Source organism: Neofelis nebulosa, chromosome 15 (genome assembly GCF_028018385.1).
Source record: "Neofelis nebulosa isolate mNeoNeb1 chromosome 15, mNeoNeb1.pri, whole genome shotgun sequence".
Lineage (NCBI taxonomy): Eukaryota > Metazoa > Chordata > Mammalia > Carnivora > Felidae > Neofelis > Neofelis nebulosa.
Window position 1 is genome coordinate 14638710 of NC_080796.1, and position 22178 is coordinate 14660887.

The 22178-nt window shown below is 37.0% G+C and overlaps 2 protein-coding genes across 2 annotated transcripts in view; one reads left to right on the plus strand and one right to left on the minus strand.

The window, feature by feature from the left end:
* Positions 1 to 4324, plus strand: part of OPN3 (opsin 3) — a 43868-nt gene extending 39544 nt beyond the window's left edge. Inside the window, exon 4 of the mRNA XM_058701717.1 lies at positions 2162 to 4324. Within this exon, the coding sequence (XP_058557700.1) occupies positions 2162 to 2425 (264 nt within the window). The 3' untranslated portion in view covers positions 2426 to 4324. The remainder of the gene's footprint in view (positions 1 to 2161) is intronic.
* The window catches only part of KMO (kynurenine 3-monooxygenase), a 58127-nt gene continuing 40101 nt past the window's right edge, over positions 4153 to 22178 (minus strand). The window contains 9 exon segments of the mRNA XM_058701716.1: positions 4153 to 5011; positions 5014 to 5145; positions 6481 to 6540; positions 6630 to 6731; positions 14845 to 14927; positions 16925 to 16982; positions 19144 to 19291; positions 20769 to 20890; positions 21718 to 21789. Coding sequence (XP_058557699.1) covers positions 4943 to 5011; positions 5014 to 5145; positions 6481 to 6540; positions 6630 to 6731; positions 14845 to 14927; positions 16925 to 16982; positions 19144 to 19291; positions 20769 to 20890; positions 21718 to 21789 — 846 coding nt within the window. The 3' untranslated portion in view covers positions 4153 to 4942.

Sequence of the window (22178 nt, forward strand, 5' to 3'; positions counted from 1 at the left end):
AAAATAGTAAAAATTCTAAGATCTACCAAGAGATCTTAAGTAAAAATCTATTGAAATTAACATTTATCAGAAAACATTTTATGTTCAAAGTTAAAATTCATTTAAAATTCTTATAGTACTATGGAAGTTATCCATTATTTTTACAAAACACCATGAGACAGGCACCAATACTATTCCTTACTTTATTTATAAATTAATAACATAGGTTCAAAGGAGTTAAATGACTTGCCTGATCCAGGAATTGTTGGTGCCTGGATTCCAACCTTGTTTGCTTGAATACCAAAATCTACACACATAGCTCCCCACTTGGGGTTACAGATATTATTAACAATTAGTTGGGTTATTATTCATGTACCATGGCCAGCGTGTAGCTCAAATTAATCTGGCTTCAGAAACTCCTCTAGATCTAATGGGAAGCTTATTTCTGTGGTAGAAAGGTTTTGACTTGGTGGTTGTCAGTTATAACTAAGAAAGCCCTCATTATGATTGCTATGAAGCTAAGCCTCTAAGTTGCAAAGTTTAAAAATCAGAGAATTTAAAAGTTATGAATAATAGTTAATTACTCCATTGGAATTTTAAGTTAACAGGTCACACTAATATCAGATAATAACTACTCAGGCTACTAATGCTCAAGAATTTGGAATAACAGGGCATTTTTAAAATTAACCTTATAATATTCACTGCTAAATCTCCCTCTCTCTTCTCACTTTCGTATGGTTTCGATCTGTATTCACTGATCTTTCTTTCTCATGTTGCCTTCATTAACTGTTTACTTGAACCCAGAGAATTTCAACTTGGAGTCCTTACAATCTGAGAATTACTTGAATTGACTTTAGGAGAGTCATGAGAACCCTGAAACTTGGTCATAAAACTTTTTAAGAATGTTCACATGTGAATTGTTTTTAGCAAGATAGATTATAACTGATTTTCTGAAGAAGTATAAGACCTCCATATTTTAAAAACTACCACCTCGACAGGCAAATAAGTACGTTTTAAATATATTACCTAACAATTGTTTTTTTATGTTCTTCCTCTGGGCCAATGGGTCATACATTAGTTCTTGGAAAACTTTAAAATGCATACACCACAGCTGGAGAGATTGTGAAAACAAAAGTGCATATTCAGATTTGCTATGCTGGGTGCCTGAGATTCTGCATTTTGATAAGTTTCCACGTGGTTCCCATGTTTCTGGTTCCCAGGAGCACACTTTGAACTAGAAGTCTAAAAGATACAATAAACAAACAAAAACAAACAAATACATAAAACGATAGTCCTTATCTTCAAGGAGCTCACCATTTATGTGGGAAAACATATTTGGGCATACATACTCTAAACCCTTATAATGATGTATCTTTAGCACTTAACCTGATATAAGAAGCAGTAATTTGATGAAGAAATAGTCTCAAATATTTTTGAATGTAAGTATAAACTAAATACTAACTTGTATATAAGTGGGGTTTAAAGAAGACAGAAACCAATGTAGCTGGTTATCATAATTTTCATTACTACTCCCTGATCTGTGAAAGCCCATGGATAAGCCCATGTATTTTGCTCTGAAAAAAGGGGATAAAAGTTAAATTAAATAACTTATGGTTCAGCATTGTGTCCAGGACAGAGGGAAGAATCTTGGGCACCGGTGAACGCTAGCATTCTCCACTGTAGTATTTTTTCTCTAAATGCTTTGTAATCTTGATAGAAAAAAAAAATTCTTTTCCTAGTTAACAGAAAATTAGTGAGACAGCAGACTTTAAATTCTGCAAGAAGGGCCTTGTCATTCTTTGCTGCCCAAAATATTCCCAAATTGTAGCACAGTGGCTATCACCTAGTAGGTGCTCACTGAATATTTGTGGAAGGCATTGATGTTCAAACTTCCTTAAAGAAATGGATTTAGTTGCCCTCATAGAAGGTGCATGAAACTTGAATCCACAGAGGTTATAATAGTCCTATATGATTTTGTTAATGAGAATTATAATAAATAGAAAACATAAGACTCCAGGTTTATTTAGGTACACCTGAGCATTGCCACCTAACCCCATACACACATAAGCTAACAAATAAAAAAGAACAACCAAAATTAAACTCAACTAATTTTATTGAATGTTAATCCAGATTAAGGGCCAAATGTTTACTTAATATTCAACTTTATTTTCTCCCTGCCCAGTTTCGAAGATCCCTTCTGCAACTGCTATGTTTCCGACTGCTGAGATGCCAGAGGCCTGCTAAGGACCTACCAACCAATGGGAGTGAAATGCAGATCAGACCCATTGTGATGTCACAAAAAGATGGGGACAGGCCAAAGAAAAAAGTGACTTTTAATTCTTCTTCCATCATTTTTATCATCACCAGTGATGAATCACTGTCAGTTGAAGACAGTGACAAAACCAGTGTGTCAAAAGTTGATGTAATCCAAGTCCGTCCTTTATAGGAAGGAATAGTGGTAATGAAAGACAAGGCCTTGTATTGAAAAGCACTTTTAGGCTTCCATTATAAGGACTGTTCTGGAATCCTCATTCTATGTTAATATTGTTGGAAAGGAAAAATTTTCCTCTGCCCTACAAGATTCTTCTGGCTGGTCTAGGAATTAAATTAACATCAGACAGATTAACAGGAGAAAAAAAAAAGTTTAATTCTGTGTGCAAGGAGGCCAAGTAATAAAATTGAGACCCAAAGAAATAAATGAGCAAGGCATGCAGCTTTCATACGTTTTAGACAAAGAAACATAAATCTATAAGGAATTGTCAGGACAAAGAAACTTATGTTTGGGAGCTTCAGTTAGAGTTCTAAACAGAATTTGGGCTGGGGTAGTAATTTAGTAAAAGTAACAAGGTTTGCTTATCTGGACTTTTTCAGCTCTGAATTCTCTGTCTCTGATGATACAGATGTCCCTCTAACCTTCTGGTGCAGGGAGGTATCTTTCGCGTGAGAGATTTCCTGCTTTCAGGGGAACAAAGGAAGGTCAGAGCATCTTTTATACACTTGCTGTTTCTTAATAACTTGAATTCAAAGTAATCATGCGATTGTGGCATATTTTGGGGCAGCCTACCCTAGGGCCCCACAATATCAACAGAACTTTTGTGGCCCAGCAGGAAATATGAATTGCCATACGCTTTCTGGCCACTGGAAACAACTGAGCAAGACAAATTGTTTTAATTCAATGGGTGCTTTCCATAATGAAAAACCACTTATGGCACAAGATGGGCATCTGGCACCATCAACTTCTAACATGTTGGAAATTTTCATTTTGAATATATTTTTTTTAAATGACACTATTTTCCAAGGCACATAGATGTTTTTCTCAAAAATACTTAGCAGTATTTACAGCTCAAAAATAGCTGTAAAAATAACTTTGTATCATACACATGTGAAATCACTAGGAAATCTCGAATTTTCTGTAGTGTTGGATCCTAATCACTGTCACATCCTATGTTTGACCAATCAAATTTATCAGAGTCAATTCTAGGGTGACAAAGAAATTCAGCGCCCTGGCTTCCTCCAAAACAAAAGACTTGCCATATGTGCAGTATGATAAAGATGAGTTTCAGATGAATATGCTGCTAAGCAAGCTCTAGAAGGGTTATTAAAAAGCACACAGCAAAGATGGTGAATTTCAAGCTAATCATAGCATCTAGGAAATCATACACTATCAGAGGGTGTACATGAAGAAGGATGTGTTGATGGCAGATAGGTATCTCCATCTGTTTCATTTCAAACATAACTCGGCCAGATTATCCTTTTTAACAACTTGCCACAATTTTGCCAAGAGTTTTGGGTTTAGAAAAGAAGTTCCAAGCAAAAAATGAAACCTAATTTGAAGGGGGTGAAAGTAAGTGTAAAACAGTACTCATAAAGTGTATTATTTAATCTCTTTTGCTCTTCAATCAGTCTACTGGACAATCGATGCTCAGTGTCAGTAAAGAGGCCATTTCCCCATAAGTCATTGTTTAGACTTAATATGGATTGTTAGAACTCGAAGATTTCTTTGACAATGTAAAACAGAAACTGAATCATTTTATTGTATTGCCTAGTTTTTATTTCTTGGATGACTATCCCACTTAGTGGAGCATCTACATAACTAATCATGTTTGAAAGACTTCTAAGTAATTCAGTTGGCCTATTGAAGAAGGAAGAACCAAAGAAAATGTTTTCACTAAATGAAATTTTCAAAATCAAGTTTATTGCTGGTTCTGCCATAGCAAGTTAGTAAACTGCTTCTGGGAGTCTTAAATGGAGTAATTTCTATGAAAACTGTCTTCCCTTATTTCCTTTCCACTCTGTTGTATATATTATTTAATTTGTAAATAAAACTCTTCTTAGTCTTCACTTAGTATGGCATTAATGGCCCTTTTTTAATCTTCAAAAGGTAATACTGGCCTTTGAAGACTGTGAAGTAAAATTTGTTCATTTTGTAACTCTCTAGAGTGCCCCAAATTCCTCATTTACATTTCTAGTTTTAGTACGTGAATCTGAGTTCTGTGTTGGAGAAGTTCCATCCAGGGGATCAAAAGTGAACTTAACATGTTTGCCAAATTGTAATTTTTAGCCCTAGGTGTTGAGTCAATCTTATCATGACCTTCTTTATGTCCTTTAAAGAAAGGATGTGATCTGTCTTCCTCAAGGCCTCTGGTGTTTTACTTTTGGAGAAGTGAAAGAGATCTTAGTCATTGCATTTTTATATTTAGAATGACCACACCTATGTGTAGTGTTGTAGGAAAACTGCCTTTTGCAACTTTAACTGGTGGTTTGGGGTTGTTGTTTTTTTTTTTTTTTTTTCCTTTTTTTTTTCAATAATTTCAACGAACACAGAGAAATTCTATACTGAATTTCATTGTAAGCTGGCATATATCTTGCACTAGTGAATTAAATATGATGACAGAAACATGGTTTTGATCCTTAGTTTTGGTTATAATGAAATTAAACTATTTGCTACTTCAGAACCTTTATGTCACCTGCTAATGACATTGGGAATTTCTTTTAGTGACTCCATGGAGTGTGCAGGAAAACAGGTCCTGTTTTCTGGAAGTAAGTGAGCCAGTCCCATGGTCTTCTGACATAGTGCAGGGGTCTCAGTGACATGGAGCACATAAGTAAGTAGGTGCTACCGATGGCTATCAGTGTTCCAAAGAAAAAGAGTCCTTTATTTATCACCTGTAAAAACAGCAAGAAGTCTCATTTCATTTGTCCAGAGATTAAAATCTTAAAAGACTTCCTTCTTAAACAACCAAGGAGTATACAATTTCTTCTTTATTCTTTAACCTGAAACAGCAATTTAATTGAATGACCACTAGGTCAAGGCCTACAATGACCAGTAAGGTCTAGAATTTGGAGCTTTCCTCCTATCTCTGTCCTTTCTCCATTCCCAGAAATAACTGAGTCCATGTGTTCTGTATAAAGAGTTCTTTGCAGTCTCCCTGTGTATAGCCATGAAAAAAACCCCCACATAGTTTAGAAAAAAAGAGTTATGAGTGTTATTTTAGAAGAGTACTGTGCTGAGCCCACAAATGACTCAGTCACTGCTCAGAACCTGCACAAAGTCTCCATGAGAATTGACTTGGCACTAAGTTTCCTGCATTCTCATTGGCGTCACTGTCTTTCTCCTATTAGTCTTTTGGCTCCTTGAGGGCAGGGATCCTATTTTATTCATCTTTGTAAGAATAAATCTAGATTTCTTCCAATCAAGGCTCCACACAGCAAAGCAATCTTTCTAAAATCCACACCTGAATCTATTAGCCTCCATTGGTCTCCCTGCTTCCCTCAATATAATATTCAAAATCCTTGAGGTCCTTCTTACCATCCCAGCTGCATCTCTGGCCATTCTCACACCTGTGGGGGTGGCTGCCTTCTAGCCCCATGGATCCCCACCCACCCTGGCCACTCCCATTCTCTTCCAGGGCAGCTCTGCCTGTCCACCAGTCTTCACCAGCTTCTGAGCTACGCGAGGAGAGGGGCTGTTGCTTATTCATCACCATGCTCAGCTCTGTCTCTACATGTTAAATAAAATCATTTGTTGAATGAATAAAGTTGTTAGATTTCCAAATCTGAAGACCAGAAATCTGAATGTCTACTTAGTGGCATCTCTGGGTCAACTTCCCAAAATAAACTATGGCATTACATTGAAATTAGATTGTGTTTTATAAGTGATTCAATTCTGTCCAATTTTACAAATTAAATCCATAAGAGTATTTCAGCAGCAAAAGCCAATTTGCTAAATAAAAGTAGTCATGTTGCTAAAATAAAGTAAGAAGTTTAGAAATAGTAGCATCTGTTTCTTTTTTGAATTTCTTCCCTTCAGAAGCACTCCCTCACTCTCTCTCTCTCCCTCTTTCTCTTTCTCTTTTTGTAATTTTGTTCATTAGGCACTTTTCCCTCTGTGTACCCAGGACAGTTTTTATTTGGAAGCAAACATTTAGTGTCTATCACATCATTTCTGTATTTGCCTGAAGAATCATAACCATACCACTATGAACTTCAATTTATTCTGACCTTTTTCTGCCAATGCCAGCGCAGCACTGCCTCATGGTATCTTATTCTGGAGAAGGCAACCTATAAGGAAGTTTAAAAAGTATTCTTGTGATTCTTTAATGGATAAACAGAAGAATAAAATGAGGAGATGTCTTAAATCCAGACCTTACCATGGTATAGAGAGGGATAAAGGTAGATGGCATAATAGCATGAAGAAATCTCTCCATGGTTTTTTGGAAGATGAACCACCTCGAGTTGACATGTGCTCGCATCTGCAATAATGTAAGAGTCTTAAAGAATATCTCAAATGAATAGCCTTTATTTATTTACTACAACTTATTATTATACTTCATTCCTATTCACTGCAAATCTGGACACGAAGTAGTCAAATTCTTGTTTCCTTAACAGTTATTTCCAATCCTTTTCAGTAAAAGTATAAGACATTACCTTGAAAAGGTTGAGCAATTGCACAAAACATGTTATAGAACTCTATTTTGCTCAGGGGGCAATATGGGAACTCTATTTCAGCAAAAGTCTTGTTCAGTCAGATCTGGGGATAGTCTGTGGGACCAAAGATTTGACTAATTGTCATTGTTTCCTGGTTAATTTGTAATCTTCTTCATGGAAAGAAGAGATCCTTGAAGGTATGTCTTTCTCGACTTACTCCATATTCAGAACAAATATTCTGTTGTGCCTGTCTCATTTTTAAGGACACAAGAAGATTATATGTGTGTGTATATATATATATATATATATATATATATATATATATATAATGGAATACTACTTGGCAGTGAAAAAGAATGAAATCTTGCCAATTGCAACAATGTGGATGGAACTAGAGTGTCTTATGCTAAGCGAAATGAGTCAGTCAGAAAAAGACATATCATAAGATTTCACTCATGTGGAATTTGAAAAACAACAGATAAGCATAGGGGAAGGGAAAAAAAGTGAGATAATTTTTTTTGTTATTTTTTATTGTTCATTTGTTATTAATCATAAGCTCTGTTTATAAGTGATGCCCTTATTTCAGGAAATAAATGTCTGTAAGATTCAAAAAATAAAGAAAGACATAAGCAAGTTACAACAGTGAAGATTTTCGGTATCTTATAGAACTTCCTTCACCACGTATGTAATAATTCTGCTCAAACTAAAGTCCACTTTATTTTTATCTCTCTTCAGGAAAGAAGGAAAACAGCTACACTCTTTTCTTTAAATTTATCCTGAATTTTTTTTCATTTGATCATTTAAAAAGTGTAACCATAAGTATTTGTTGTGAGCTTTTCATGTGACTGGCTCAAAATGTAATTGTGTTTTTTCTTCTGAGTGTTAATCTTCTGACCATGAATATCTTTAATATATACGTATTTTTTTCAGTGCATAAGGCCCCAAAGAATATTTAAAGCTACTCTAAACTTGCAACTTAAAATGTTAAGAATGGTAAGGTCATTTACTATCTCTTCATTCCTCCAAATATGTTAATACATTAATACATATAAAAATTATATCTTCATTAAAATAGCATATTACTAGCTCTATCAAATGTTTAAGGTTTAAGCCTGTGAATTTATCAGTGATTGAAACCAGGCAATTTTTCATCTTTGTTACCTCCTAAATGTCCCTAAAATGTAGATGGAGATGATGTGTGTGGGTCATTGTCACTGTCTACTATCACAATCCATGCATGTGTAGGGAATGCTCTGTGTGTGTGTGTGTGTGTGTGTGTGTGTGTGTGTGTGTTTTCTTTTTGTTCTCATTCAGCATGTATGCAATGGGGCTGGGGCAAAGAAAAATTAAAGGACATTTGTGACTTCTGGGGAAGATGGCAGAGTAGGAGTTCCTAGGCTGAACTGGTCCTATGGATACACCCAGATAACAACCACATCAGTGTAAAAACCCCAGAAAATTAACTGAAGACTGGCAGAACAGACTCTCCACAGTAGAGAAGAGGTCACATCAAAGAATTTAAGAAGGGCAGAGACACAGCCAGAAGCCAAACTGACCCACAGGACTATCTGCAGGAGGGAGGGACACTGCTGGCACAGAGAGGGTAGAGGAGGAGACCCTACACCAGCCACTCCAGGCATCCCCATAACATTTGGATTTGAAAACCAGAGGAGCCTATCTTGGAGAGTTCTTACAGTCAGTGGGGCTTAATGCTTGGAACCTCAAAAATCAGAGGGCTTTACTAGGGGAGAGCCAGAGGGTGAATGGAAACTGAGTCCCCACCCTTAAAGAGATAGTATAACAAACATCCCCACTGATATACAACACAGCATAGAAGCAACAGTTTGCAAAATACCCTGGAAATATGTGAAGATTTATTTAGTAATCTCAGAGCATATGCTGGAGGGACAGGTATCCTTGGGAGACTTCTTCAAGAAAAAAAGAGCTGATGCATGCCATTTCCCTCCCCTGTCCCCTAGCCTCAACACATGGACACCTGGTGAAACCAAGGCAGCACCAACATTCTCCACCTACCTTGCTAAGAGCACATCCACTCCCACATTCTCCTGCAGACCCACCCCCTCCAGCACACCTTTGGCAGGAGTCCTTCCAAATCAGTGCCAAAGCCTGGCAGTGGCAAGCAGCCCCAATGGGGCAACTCCACTCCAAAATGACTCCTGCCTTGGGAGAGAGGAATATAACCACACATACCAGTCCAACTGCAGCCCTAGCAGTGGGCTGGGAGCAGACATCTGATCTGACTACAAGCCCTGCCCATCAAAAATAGCTTCTCAGGGGACAAACACGGAGAGAGCCCTGCAGTTTGATGGTACCACACCTCTGGCCAACACCTGTTCTGACTCAACTCAAGCCCAAGGTAACCCCAGACTGGCCCACTAACAACACAGTGACAAAACTCTGCTCACAACAGGCAAAGAGAGCCATTGCAGATGACAGGACTGAAGGCAAATATGGCTCAGCCACAACAGGGTACAGGCAACCAACATAGGAGACACCCTGAAGTATCAGGTGCCAGTGAACAGGGACATTGTACTGCAGGACACTATAGGACCTCTTCTTCAAAAGGCCACTACTTTCAAGCACAGGAGATGTAGCTGACTTTCCTAACACACAGAAACAGGCACAGGGAGTGAGATAAAGTGAGAAGACCGAGGAATAAGTCCCAAATAAAAGAACAGGACAAAATCAGACTAAGAGACCTAAATTAAATGAAGATAAACAATATGCCTAATAGATATTTTAAAGTAATAATCATAAAGATACTCACTGGACCTAAGAAAAGAGTGGAGGACCTCAGTGAAACCCTCAACAAATAGACAGAAAACATAAAAAAGAACCAATCAGAGATGAAGAAGTCAATAGCTGAAATTAAAAATCCACTAGAGGGAATAAACTAAGGGAATTCAGTGACATCATTAAGCACAATAATATTTGTATTATAGGGATCCCAGAAGGACAAGAGAGAGAAAAAGGGGCAGAAAATTATTTGAATAATAGCTGAAAACTTCCCAAATCTTGGAAAGAAAATGGATATCAAGATCCAGAAGGCACAGAGAGCACCCCAAAAATAAGGTTCAAACCAAGACACATAGTAACTAAATAGCAAACAGTGATAAAGAGAGAATCTTAAAAGCAGCAAGAGTAAAGAAAATGGTTACATACAAGGGAAACCCCAGAAGGCTATGAGCTGACTTTTCAGCAGAAACTTTGCAGGCCAGAAGGGAATGGCATGATATATTCACAGTGCTGAAAGAAAAAACTTCCAGCAAAGAACACACTATTCAACAAGGCTATTATTCAGAATATAAGGAAAGATAATGAATTTCCCAGACAAACAAAAGTTAAAGGAATTAATGACATTAAACCAGCCCTACAAGGAACGTTAAAAGGGATTCTCTGAGTGAAAAGAGAAAGACCATAAACAAGAGTAAGAAAAGTAGAAAGCACAAAAGCAGTAAAAATAAGTAAATCTATAGAAATCAGTCAAGGGATCCGCAAAATGAAAGGATGTAAAGTGTGATACCATATACTTAAAATGTGGGGTAGGGGGAGAAGATTGAAAATTAGTGCTTTTAGAATGGGCTCAAATTTGGGAGACAATCAACTTAATATAGACTTATATGCAGATTTAATATAGACTTAATATAAAATATATGCATACTTTGTTATGTATAAGCCACAGATGAAAAGCCAGTAATAGATATGCAAAAATAAAGAGAAAAGAATCCAAGTATATTACTAACAAAAGCTAGGAGACCATGAGTTAAGAGAGCAAAAGAAGGAACAGAAAAGAACTACAAAACAACCATAAAACAAACAACAAAATGACAATAAATACATACCTATTAATAATTACTTTGAATATAAATGTATTAAATGCTCCAATTAAAAGACATAGGATATAGAATGGATAAAAAAGCAAGACTCACGCACATGCTGTCTGTAAGAGACACATTTCAGACCTAAAGACACATGCAGATTGAAAGTAAAGTGATGGAAAAGCATTTACCATGCAGATGGAAGTGAAAAGAAAGCCAGGGTAGCAATATTTATACAGGACAAAATAGACTTGAAAACAAAGACTATAACAAGAGACAAAGAAGAACATTACATAATGATAAAGGTAACAATCCAAAAAGAAGATAAAGTAATTGTAAATGTTTATGCACCAACATGGGAGTATCCAAATATATAAAGAATCTAATATAAGCATAAAAAAAGTAATCAGTAGGAATACAGTAATAGTAGGGAGCTTTAACATCCAACTTACATCAATGGATAGATGATCCAAACAGAAAATTAACAAGGGATGGCTTTGAATGACATATTAGACAAGATGGAGATAACAGATGTATTCAGAACACCCATCCTAAAACAGTAGAATACACGTTCCTTTCAAGTGCACATGGAAAATTCCCCATATTACATCACACATTAAGCTACAAAACAAGTCTCAACAAGTCCAAAATGATCGAAGTCATATACCATTCATCTTTTCTGACCACGGTGTTATGAAACTAGAAATCAACCACACGAAAAAAATCTAGAAAGAACATAAATACATAGAAGTTAAGTAACATGCTACTAAATAATGAATGAGTCAACCAAGGAATCAAAGACGGAATAATAAATGCATAGAGACAAATGAAAATGAAAACACAATGGTCCCCAAATTTTTTTGATGCAGAAAGGCTGTTCTAAGAGGGAGATTTATAGCAGTACAGGCCTACCTCTAGAAGCAAGAAAAATCTCAAACAACTTAACCTTACACCTAAAAGAAATGGAAAAAGAACAAACAAAAGTGGAAGGAAGAAAATAATAAAGGTGAGAGCAGAAATAAATAAAATAAGAATTAAAAAAATAGAACAGATGAAACCAGGAGCTAATTTTTTGAAAAGAGAAACAAAATTGATAAATCTTTAACGAGACTCATAAAAAGAGAGAGAGAATGGACTCAAATAAACAAAGCCAGAGATGAAAGAGGAGAGATAACAATGGACACCACAGAAAGACAAAGAATTATAAGAAAATATGAAAAATTAGATGTCAAAAAATTGGACAACCTAGAAGTGGTAAATTCCTAGAAACATATAACATTCCAAAACTGAATCAGGAAGAAATAGAAAATTTGAACATACCAATTACCAATAATGAAATTGAATCAAAAATTAAAAAAAAAAAAAAAAACTCCCAACAAACAAAAGACCAGGACCAGACAGCTTCATAGGCAACTTCTACCAAACATTTAAAGAAGAGTTAATACCTGTTCTTCTCAAAAAATTCCAAAAAATATAAGAGGAAGGAATGTTTTCAAATTCATTCTATGAGGCCAGCATTACCCTCATACCAAAACCAGATAAAGACACCACTAAAAAAAGAGAACTATAGGCCTATATTCTTGATGAACATAGATGCAAAAATCCTCAACAAAATACTTGCAAACTGAATCCAACAGTACATTAAAAAATCCTTCATCACCATCAAATGGGATATATTCTTTGGTTGCAGGGTGGCTTAATATTCACAAATCAATCAACGTGATACATCATATCAACAAGGGAAAAGATAAAAGCCATATAATCATTTCCATAGATGCAGAAAAAAGCATTTGACAAAGTATATCTGTTCATGATAAAAACCATCAACAAAGTAGGTATAAAAGTAACATTCCTCAACATAATTAGGGCCATATATGAAAAATCCAGGTCAATGGTGAAAAACTGAGAGCTTTTCCCCTAAGATCAGGGGCAAGACAAGGATGTCCACTCTTATCACTTTCATTCAACATAGTACTGGAAGTCCTTAGCTACAGCATCAGATAAGAAAAAGAAATAAAAGGCATCCAAATAAGTAAGGAAGAAGTAAACCTTTCACTAAGTGCAGATGACTTTATACTATATATAAAAAACTCTGAAGACTTCACCAAAAAACTACTAGAACTGATAAATGAATTTGGTCAGGTTGCATGATACAAAATTAATATACAGAAATCCATTGAATTTCTATACACTAATAATGAAGTAGAAGAAAGAGAAAGTTAGAAAACATTCCCACTTACAATTTCACCAAAAATCATAAAATACCCAGAAATAAACTTAACCAAGGAGGTGAAACACCTATACCCTGAAAAGTATAAACATTGATGAAAGAAACTGAAGACGACATTAACAAATGGAAAGATATTCCATGCTCATGGATTGGAAGAACAAAGATTGTTAAAATGTCCATACTACCCCCAAGAAATCTACACATTTAATGCAGTACCTATCAAAATACCAACAGCATTTTCCACATAACTAGAACAAACAATCTTAAAATTTTTATGGAACCACAAAAGACCCCAAATAGCCAAAACAATCTTGAAAAAGAAGAATAAAACTGGATGTATCACAATCCAAGATTTCAAGATACAATTCAAAGCTATAGTAATGAAACCAGTATGGCACTGACACAAAAATAGACACATAGATCAATGGAACAGAATGGGAAGCTCAAAACTAAATCCACAATTATATGGCCAATGTACCTTTGACAAAGGAGTCAAGAATACACAAAGGGGAAAAAACAGTCTCTTCAACAAATGGTGTCGGGAAAACTGCTCAGCTATCTTCAAAAGCAGTAAACTGGACCACTTTCTTACACCATACACAAAAATAAACTCAAAATGGATTAAAGAGCTAAATGTGAGACCTGAAACCATTAAACTCCTAGAAGAGAGCACAGACAGTAATTTCTCTGACATTGGCCTTAGCAACATTTTTCTAGATAGATCTTCTGAGGTAAAGGAAACAAAAGCAAAAATAAACTATTGAGACTACATCAAAATGAAAAGCTTCTGCACAGCAAAGGAAACAATCAATAAAACTAAAAGACAACCTACTGAATGGGAGAAAATATTTGCAATATTTGACATATTTGATAAAGGGTTAGTATCCAAAATATAAGAATATATACCTCAACACCAAAAAATAAATAAATAAATAATCCAATTAAAAATGGGCAGAAGACATGAATAGACATTTCTCCAAAGAAGACATGCAGATGGCTAACAGACACATGAAAAGATGCTCAATATCACTCATCATCAGGAAAATGCAAAGCAAAACCACAATGAGATATCACTTCACACCTGTCAGAATGGCTAAAATCAAAAACACAGAAACAACAAGTGTTGACAAGGATGTGGAGAAAAAAGTACCATCATGCACTGTCGGTGGGAATGCAAACTGGTGCAGCCACTGTGGAAGACTGTACGAAGGTTTTTCAAAAAATTAAAAATTGAATTACCATATGAATGAATAATTCTACTGGGATTATCCAAGAATATGAAAACACTAATTCAAAAAGGTATATGTGCCCTTATGTTTATTGAAGCATCATTTACAATAGCCAAATTATGGAAGCAGCCCAAGTGTCCATCAACTGATGAATGAATAAAGAAGAGGTGGTATCTATATACTATGGAATACTACTCAGCCATAAAAAAGAATGAAATCTTGCCGTTGGCAAAGACATGGATTGAGCTAGGCAGTATTATGCTAAGTGAAATAAGTCAGTCAGAGAAAGACAAACGCCATATGATGTCACTCATATGTGGAATTTAAGCAACAAAACAAAGAAAAAAGGAGACAAAAAACATACTCTTAACTACAGACAACAAACAGATGGTTACCAGAGGGGAGGTGGGGGGGGGGGATGGGTGAAATAGGTGAAGAGCGTTAAGAGTGCACTTAACATGATGGGATCATTCACTGATATTCTAACAAATAGCCTTTTCTTTTAAAAAATTTAAAAATTTAATTCTAGTATAATTAACATACAGTGTTACATTAGTCTCAGGTATACAATACAGTGATTCAACAATTCCATGTATAAGAGTACACTTAACATGGAATGGAGCCCAACCTCCTCACTCACCTCTATGTAATTGTACATGGACAGGTCTGAGATTGCATGGTCGTCTGGAATTCTCAATCTTGAATATTCAGGAAGACACACACCTAGGAGCCAAGTTGAATAATACATCCAACCAATTTGAAATACATTCAACCAAGTTGAATAATACATCTATTCCACTATAGTCTGTAAGAATGTGCTGGCCTCTACACCGATCAAATTAAATGGTGTATACTCTACCACTGTTCTCTCTAATCTTTTAGAACATTGGATGATCAGGCTGAATGACCAATTATCTATGAATACTGAATAGTAACACATTCATAGTAATAGGCATTACCTATTGTGATTAAATAAAACTTATGACAAGTTAAAATAATATATTTGTTGGTTACCAAATCATTATTTTTTTTATTTTAAGAATGGACAGCAGTGCATAGAAATGACTGTCAGTGACCACCCCAGACCTGCTTAGAATCTGCTACTCTCCTTTTTGTCCTTTCTTGCTACCCCATGCACATTTGTTTCATTGCACCTAAGTGACCTTATCAGCTAACCAGCAGCTCCATCATTTTTCTGTGATCTCCCGGAGGAGGCCTCCTATTTTCCTCATGTCTGAAATCTTAACATGGTAAAAGGTAAACACTGAATAAATATTTGATAAATTAATGACTAATATAACTCCCACATGGCCAATCAACGCTAGCTATTAAGGATGCCATTTCAAAAGTCAGAGAACTTGGTTGCCAGTCCCAGCTTTACCACTTGTAGCTATATGACTTAGGGCAAGTCACTTCACCATCTCTAAGCTTAAATTTGTAAGAAAGGAACAAGAATAGTACCCCTGCCCCATGTTTTCCATGGAGACCATATGAGAAAATGGATTAAAAAACATAGCAAAATACCCAACACATATGAAATGTCCAGTAATGCTAGTTATGAGTATCATTGTCATAATCAGTACTGTTTGATCGTTGTTCTGCAGTAACCAAAACCAGTGTTGACAGTATGTTCTGATATAGGAACCCTCCATCCTCTCTATCAGCCCTATTATATGCAGACCAATCACACCAGGGCTGATAAGGGAGGAAAGAAAATAAATGCCTCTGGATCCAGAACATCTGAGCAAGATGACTGAACGAGGAAGGCAGAAAACTGGAAGAACTTTACCCTGGACCCTCTAGTGTCTTCAGATCCAGACACCAGTGCCCAAGGACTTCCCATAACACCATAGCAAATATTTACTGTGAACTCATTTTGTGCCAGGATTTTATTTTTAAAGCTTTACACAAATCATTTTATTTCATCTTCACATCTCTCTGAAGTTGGTATTATTGTCCCCACTTTACAGATGGGAAAAAAAAGAAAACCCCAGACTTTAAAAAGCTGGAATGACTTTCCAAAGGTCTCACAGCTAATAAGTTGGAAAGTCAGGACTGGAATCTGGATGTAGGTTTAAAGCCAGTTCTCTGGATCTATCCCTTACCTGAAACAAGTTTAAATTTGGAGATAGCCTTTGAGACCATGTGATTCTGAGATGCAGTAAAAGTTATCCAGGTCTCAGGCTATTGTTTGCAACTTCTTTTACAGATGAAATGGTGTACATTTAATTTAATTTCAACATTACATATAAAAATTTTAGGCATCAGTCTCTGTCACATCAATATATTTGGTGGAATCAGCTTTAACCAAAGGCAAATAGAAGTAGAAGCTGCCATTTTGGTAAGGCAACATGCAAGAAAGTGCTGGAACTCCTAAAAGTGTTTCTGGGGCATGCTGTAAGAGGTGCAGGTTTGGGTCTCCTCATGGAAAGGGAGAACAAGGAGCATATCTTGGCCAAACGTTGGTCTTGGGAGCTTTTATGTTGTTTGTGGGGATCACTGCACAGGCCTCCATGTACAGACCTTAAAAGAAACTGTTTCCCTGTTTCTCTGGGTGTTCCTTGTCGGGACATGGGCAACAGTGGCACAGGCTGGTAATAGAAAAATTATAATCCCGAACAGGAAATATGTATCAAGGGTTTGTGATCATCCAGGGTCAAAAATAGGTCCACAATTAATCAATAGGGCTAGTCCATGTCCATTTGAAAAATTTTACTTACTAAGGTCATTATTGAATTTATCCATTAACTCATCAAATACCAGGCAGTCTTCAAAGCCCTGAAATAAGAAAAAATGGAAAAAAAATAATCTGGAAATAATGAAAGCTTCTGAGCAATTAGAACAGACTTTCCGTCTGTGAGTATAATTCATAGGATGTTTACCTTCAACCAGCACACAACAGCTGCTTAGTCACACTTGGCATTAAATTACAATTATAAAAGACCATCAACTTCATGCTTGATGGATTGTCTTTGCCTGGTGTGTATTGATTACAATGATTTGGAATTTGACCAAAATTTTAAATTACTCATGTAATTTTGAAGGATTCCATTGCTTCTTTAAGAAGCAAGAATAATTATATTGCTCTACCATGAATATTCGAGTCGCATTTAAACTAATCAGGTCTTTAAGATTCACATTTAGAGCAATTAATGACAGGATAGAACCCACATATTAATTTAGTTCCCTTAAGCCAAGATTAAAGTAAACTTCCAATGTCAAGAAGTCCAGAAAATGAACCCTAATAAGGTTGTACGCTAAACGAAGTGGAGAGAAGAAAATCAAAAGATAGATTTCCTGCTTTCTAGGAATTCAAATGATAGTTTTACTGACAATATAAAAATATGTAAATGTTAAAAAAAATTTCACATCAATTATAGAAATTACATCTGAAGCAAATAAAGATACTTATCAGCTATATAGACTATTAATGCTGCAGGAATTTAGGGATGTAATGTTTCATATAGGCTGAAATAATAACACTTTTAAATTTTTTACTTAATTCATTTATTCCACAAGAATCTCTATGATATAGGCAGTATTGAAAACCAAATTTTAGGGGCGCCTGGGTGGCGCAGTCGGTTAAGCGTCCGACTTCAGCCAGGTCACGATCTCGCGGTCCGTGAGTTCGAGCCCCGCGTCAGGCTCTGGGCTGATGGCCCGGAGCCTGGAGCCTGTTTCCGATTCTGTGTCTCCCTCTCTCTCTGCCCCTCCCCCGTTCATGCTCTGTCTCTCTCTGTCCCAAAAATAAATAAAAAACGTTGAAAAAAAAAATTTAAAAAAAAAAAGAAAACCAAATTTTACAGACAAGAAAGTAGTTAAGTTAGTTGTGCAAGAATATAATGCAATAAATCCTGGAGACAGGATTTGAATTGGGCCTCATACTGCCGGAGCCTGGGCCCTTATCCAGCTTACTAAAATTGGTATGTTCTTATGTTTTTATAAAACAAAATGTTTGCCACTACTTTGTGGAAAACTATAATTGATTAGATTTATAGCCTACTTATACTTGAAATATATCTCAATCACCGAAACAATAGAAGGCTGTGATTATAAAGCTACAGTTATCAAACACACATACACAAAATAATTGTCTGTCTAGATAATCATTTTAGGATTCCTTGAAATTAATGTTTAATACTTGAGCACTATTTCTTTCCTGAAATATTTTTTAGAAACTTCCATGAAAGCAATAGTATTCAACATCAAATCTGTTTCATAGTTTTATTTGTTTAAATTTTTAAAAATGTTTATTTATGTATTTGAGAGAGAGAGAGAGGAGAAAGAAAGCGCGTGCAAAAGTGGGGAGAGGCAGAGAAGAAGAGAAAAAGACAGAGAGGGAGAGGGAGAGAGAGAGAGAGAGAGAGAGAGAGAATCTCAGGCTCCTCGATGTCAGCATAGAGCCTGATGCGGGGCTCAAACTCACAAAATGTGAGATCATGACCTGAGCTGAAATCAAGAGTTGGATGCTTAATTGGCTGAGCCACTCAGGAATCTCTCGTAATTTTATTCAACTCTTTCAAATGCTTTTTCCTTTCATTTGGAAAGAAAAGGTAGAGAAAACAAAAGACAGTTTGGGCTCTTTTCTTTTTTGAGCCTAACATTTATATACTTAGGCATAATCTCTAGAAAAAAAAAATTAATTAAGTCTTGAATTGCTGACAGGCGAGTTCTCAAATTTCAAGCTATCAATACATTTTCTAACTGCATAGAAACCATGTTAAGCTTTATGCTTTTTCCTGCATGAAATTACTGGATCAAGCAATCCAAGGCTTGACCATAATTAGTGATCAATCTAAACCGTTGGCAGGATTGTGGAATTGATTGTTTTGTCAGAGATTAGGTGAGGATAGTTACAGACATGGTTCTTAGCTAAGATTTTTCAGTTGAGACTGACCCAGGAAAATGTCAGAGACTTACTTTGGGAGAAAGGACTTACTGCATTCATTCCTTGTCCAAAAAAGGGCACTATGGCATGAGCCGCGTCCCCCATCAGCACACAGTGTGATTTAATGTGAAAAGAAGAACACTTCACAGATATCATGGGTTGGGCCGGCAACAGAAAGAAATCTTGTACCAGGGCTTGCCTTAAAAGGAAAACAATCAGAACATAACCGTTATGTTAGATTGGGTATTAAACCCTGTGTAATTCTTTCAGATGTACTGACGTCATTACCATTGCATTTTATTGAGAAACACACACAAAAAAAAAATGCCAGGAAGAACACGAGAAATGGAGAAACCGACGTTTCTCCTAGTTCCTGAAATCTCATTGTTCCATTTACCTGTTTTGTTTGCAACGATCTTAATCACATACAAAAAGAATAGGTTTGACTGCATTTTAATAATTTGAAATATGCGTGTGTTATGTGCCATGAGATTTTATTATCATGTGTCTAGGTCATGCAATTTTTCAACTATTCTGGTGTGTTTTAGTTTTTTCTGGAAAAATTAAGATGTTGTGCATCTGACTAAACCACATGAACCCAAACCAAGACTAAAATGAAGTGCTAATTTATGTGTGTTTGGAAGTGGACAATTGATATCCAGCTAGGTTTTGTGGCAGCTGTAAGTAGAAAAACAGCTCCTACCCTCAAGAATTTTAAGTCTGTTTGGAGAGGAAGAAATAACCAGGAAACACAAGGACTAAAACTGCAGCATGTGGAGATTTCTCTTCAACATCAGAGGAGGGATCAGCGAACACCAAATCTGTAGCTCAGGATGAAAACTGACAGTTTTAAACAGACTCGCTCTGGGCTGGAAGTGGGTCATCCCTTTTACATAGTGCATGTCATTGTCATGACTGCCCCGAAAGGTACATATCCTGATGCCCGTTTTAAAGATAAGAAATCTGAGGCTTGGGAGTAAGGGGCAGAAGCAGGCATTAAATCTTGCTTTCTGCACCATTGTGCTGCCTCCACGAAAACATCGCTGGAGGCGGAGAATGGACTGGATTCAAGGGAGGGACAGTGGGAGCAGAATGAGACCAAATGACATGGGGTGGGTGGTGCTGACAGGGGCCAGAGGGGCCATGGGTCATAAACCAGACAGCTAACAAGCTGGCTACCAGTCGGGCAGCTCTGTATGAGCCAGGTCCTGTGCCAAATGATTTATAGGCATGAACTCCTCCAGTCCTCATCAACCTTTTGGGGCAGGTACTGCTATTTATTACCATGTTACTGTGAGGGCCCCAAGACATGGGGAACCAGAGACTTGCATCTGCTGGGCCTTGGACCTGTGTGTCCACCAGCAGAGGGAGGCACAGCCCAGCTCTGCAGCACAACTGGGAGGGACCTGAGAGCCTGCCCAGGAGGCAGAAAGGCCTGGGGACATGGGTTACTTGCTTTTCTCAGGGAAAGTTGACCATGGCATGGGGTTTTCAGAATCCCTGCTCACAGCACAATGCCCACTTAGACTTTTGACCGAAGGCAGGCTTCCTGTCCAGGTCACATCAGGATCAGTCACATTTAATCCAAACTGAAGTAAGGTGCATGACCTTTATTTGAATCTTGAATAAATCAAAACAGTGGAGCAAAAGGCACAATTGCACATCTTGCAACTTACTCTCCAATTAGAGGGATGGAATCTGGAAAGTACTTCTGGAAGAAATTCAGCACATCACTGCTGCTTAGAAGTTTTTCAAACTCTTCAAAGGGCATGAACAAAGTACATGTGAAAGATTTGTTCTGCAAGAAGAGGAAGCGTGTGAGAGAATATGTGGAGCCCTAACCTCAGGTTCTTGCTGTGGCCAAGGGGCACCTGGGAGGAATGTCCAGGCAGACAGGAAAGGCATCCTTCCCAAACCTCATTCCCAGAGAAAAGCCCCACCAAGTCCCAGCTACTCCCCAGCTTCTCAGTTATTAGAATTTCTACATGGTAAACCTCAGCCATTTTCCCCGAGCCAACACTACACTCCTTGGATTACTAATACGTTGGATTGAATAGTGGTTGGATTGAATTTCTTCCCACTTATTCCCTCTCTCTCTCCTTTTCAAATGGTGTTAAGAGGCACTGGGCATCAGCGTTGCTACCAAGGGAAAATAGACCAACTAGAGAAATACAGAGCCAGATATATAATGAAAAAAAAAAATGTCTCTAGGGTCTAATGAAAGAACAGCCATGCTCTTTTTTGATAATGCATATTCCAATGTCCCAGAGACCTCAAAGACTGGAAGTCCCGCCTCATGTAGAACCCGAATCTCTTTGACTTTATTTGCACACCATTTCCTCGTACACCGTCTTGGGAGAGATGACAGGCACCACCATCCACAATCTATCGCTTATCATTTATATATATTAAATCTCCTTTCCACTATAAATAATTGGAATCCCTTCAGGTTTTTCCTCAAGAACCCCAAAGTTGCAATGATGTAATCACTGAAGAGACTAAACAATAATGTTAGGTATACATATGCTAAGTACAAAAGAATTTAGGCATACATGCAAAATACGAAAGTATGTAGTGAAAAACATTAATTACAGATACAAATTATATTGGCAAATTCTGTATTACCATGTTAGGAAGTGCAATCATCATAAAGGTATTTCTAGGCCAAATATGCAGATAATTAGGTTCCATGGCATACTGTAGGGAAAAAGTATATTTATGTTTGATTAGGGCATTAATGCAGCACACCTATAAAACTGTTTCTGCTTATGTTATAATCGTTTCCATAGCAACTCAAATAGTATCATACACATGATGATAAGCACATCTACTGTTTGTTTGTTTTTTAATTTTTTTTTAACGTTTATTTATCTTTGAGACAGAGAGAGACAGAGCATGAATGGGGGAGGGTCAGAGAGAGGGAGACACAGAATCTGAAACAGGCTCCAGGCTCTGAGCTGTCAGCACAGAGCCCGACGCGGGGCTCGAACTCATGGACCGCGAGATCATGACCTGAGCCGGTCAGCCGCTTAACCGACTGAGCCACCCAGGCGCCCCTCATCTACTGTTATTTAAAGTAGAAACTG